The sequence below is a fragment of the Lontra canadensis genome, unplaced genomic scaffold (genome assembly GCF_010015895.1).
Source record: "Lontra canadensis isolate GAN:19392208 unplaced genomic scaffold, GSC_riverotter_1.0 scaffold24, whole genome shotgun sequence".
NCBI classification, from domain to species: domain Eukaryota; kingdom Metazoa; phylum Chordata; class Mammalia; order Carnivora; family Mustelidae; genus Lontra; species Lontra canadensis.
Genome location: NW_022631018.1, coordinates 18,875,975 through 18,878,203, shown reverse-complemented (window position 1 = coordinate 18,878,203; position 2,229 = coordinate 18,875,975). Strand labels below are relative to the sequence as shown.

The following is a 2,229-nucleotide window of genomic DNA, read 5'->3' as shown; positions in this document are numbered from 1 at the left end:
TTGGATCGAGCCCCACATCAGGCTCTCTGCTCAGCAGGAAGCCTGCTTCCCTCTCCCTCTCTGCCTGCCTCTCTGCCTACTTGTGATCTCTGTCTGTCAAATAAATAAATAAAATCCTTAAAAAAAAAAAAAAAATCCCTGAGTGTCCTGAAAAATTAGGGAGGCAAGAGAAGCCAGCCAACAGTATTCTTGAAAAAACAATAACCTTGAAAAAGTTATAGAAATGTATTTGAAAGCGATTTAATTGGTGCTCCCAGAACTTAAGAAAAATTAAGTACAGATGTTGCTTCCGAACATCCTCCTCATCGGTCAGGCGCGGCGGGGCGGCGCTGGGTGGCGGGGCAGGCCAAGGGCGTCGAGTGCCGTGGGGCATCCGACGTCTGAAGGGTGCCGTTCGGTGTTCTGTTTCAAAGTACACCAGGGGTTGGAAAAACCACGCTAGGCAAAGAACTTGCATCAAGATCAGGACTGAAATACATTAATGTGGGTGATTTAGCTCGAGAAGTCTGATCAACGGATATCATGGAGTCTGGCAAGATGGCTTCTCCCAAGAGCATGCCGAAAGATGCACAGATGATGGAACAAATCCTGAAGGATATGGGGACTACAGAATATGAGCCAAGAGTTATAAATCAGATGTTGGAGTTTGCCTTCCGATATGTGACCACAATTCTAGATGATGCAAAAATTTATTCCAGCCATGCTAAGAAAGCTACTGTTGATGCAGATGATGTGCAATTGGTCATCCAGTGTCGTGCTGATCAGTCTTTTACCTCTCCTCCCCCAAGAGATTTTTTATTAGATATTGCAAGGCAAAGAAATCAAACTCCTTTGCCATTAATCAAGCCATATTCAGGCCCCAGGTTGCCACCTGATAGATACTGCTTGACCGCTCCAAACTATAGACTTACGTCTTTACAAAAAAAGACATCTACCTCTGCGGGAAGAATAACAGTCCCACGGTTAAGTGTTGGTTCAGTTACTAGCAGACCAAGTACTCCCACTCTTGGCACACCAATCCCACAGACCATGTCTGTGTCAACTAAAGTAGGGACTCCAATGTCCCTCACAGGGCAAAGGTTTACAGTACAGATGCCCACTTCACAGTCCCCAACTGTAAAAGCATCAATTCCTGCAACATCCGCAGTTCAGAATGTTCTGATTAATCCATCATTAATTGGGTCCAAAAACATTCTTATTACCACTAACATGGTGTCATCACAAAATACTGCCAATGAATCATCAAATGCAATGAAAAGAAAACGAGAAGATGATGATGATGACGATGATGACTATGATAATTTGTAATCCAGCCTTGATGCTTGTAACATGTATACTTGGTCTTGAATCCATTGTACTAGATTAAACATGCATGCTGGGTATTTTCAAGTTGTGTTGTAGAAAACTTAAATGCTATTTAATGAGTAAATATGGTTATCCTTTCTGATTGAAAAAAAAAAGAAGAAAAATTAAGTACACTGAATGGGAGTTAAATGGTGGGCCCTAAAATTCTTTTTCTATGTTCTTTCATTTGTTTGTTGTTTTCCCTTGAGAAAGCTAACTGCGTGTATTGGCAGAGCACGTGTACCCTCGTGATTTCTTATCCTGGAAATGAAGAGTTTGAGCATGAACTTCTTCTAGCATGTTGCATGCTACAGGAGGCTCCACCCTGAAAGTTTCCCTCATCTGACTCGGGGATTGGCTTTGCTAAAATGGGGTTTGGAAACTTCACCCCCACAAGAAGCCATCCAGACTTACTGTTCACTGGACATATCCTCCAGAACTGAGGCGTGTTAGGTCTGCCCTGTTCAGGCAATGTTCCAGCCAGCCAGGGAACATACACTCTATTTGGGAAAAATTACCATGCTCCCTTATTACTATCCTTTGAAATGAAAATGTTCAGGAAAGGGATTAATGCCCACATAAGCCAATCCATTAACCCAGGAAGCTAAGTCTCCCCATGCAACTTAACCCTCCTTCCATATTGAACTTACTATCAAGGTCAAGGTGTTTGTGGTTCCATATACATAGAAAAGTCAAATACATAAACTTTTAGTACTCAGAGATTTTTGTCTCTCTCTCTTTTTTTTTTTTAAGATTTCATTTATTTATTTGACCGATCACAAGCAGGCAGAGAGGCAGGCAGAGAGAGAGGGAAGCAGGCTCCCCACTGAGCAGAGAGCCTGATGAAGGGCTCGATCCTAGGACGCTGAGATCATGACCTGAGCC

General features: G+C 42.7%; 1 protein-coding gene across 1 annotated transcript; it reads left to right on the top strand.

Annotated features, from left to right (window-relative positions):
- Positions 1-403: 403 nt before the first annotated feature.
- On the top strand, positions 404-1,447 carry LOC116870812 (transcription initiation factor TFIID subunit 9-like). The gene has a single exon (XM_032862970.1). It carries the CDS (start codon positions 523-525, stop codon positions 1,306-1,308), a length of 786 nt encoding a protein of 261 aa, XP_032718861.1. The 5' UTR covers positions 404-522; the 3' UTR covers positions 1,309-1,447.
- Positions 1,448-2,229: the final 782 nt, after the last annotated feature.

Excerpts from the sequence above, each read along its gene's own strand:
- LOC116870812 (XM_032862970.1), top strand. The coding sequence starts at position 523 with ATGGAGTCTGGCAAGATGGCTTCTCCCAAGAGCATGCCGAAAGATGCA.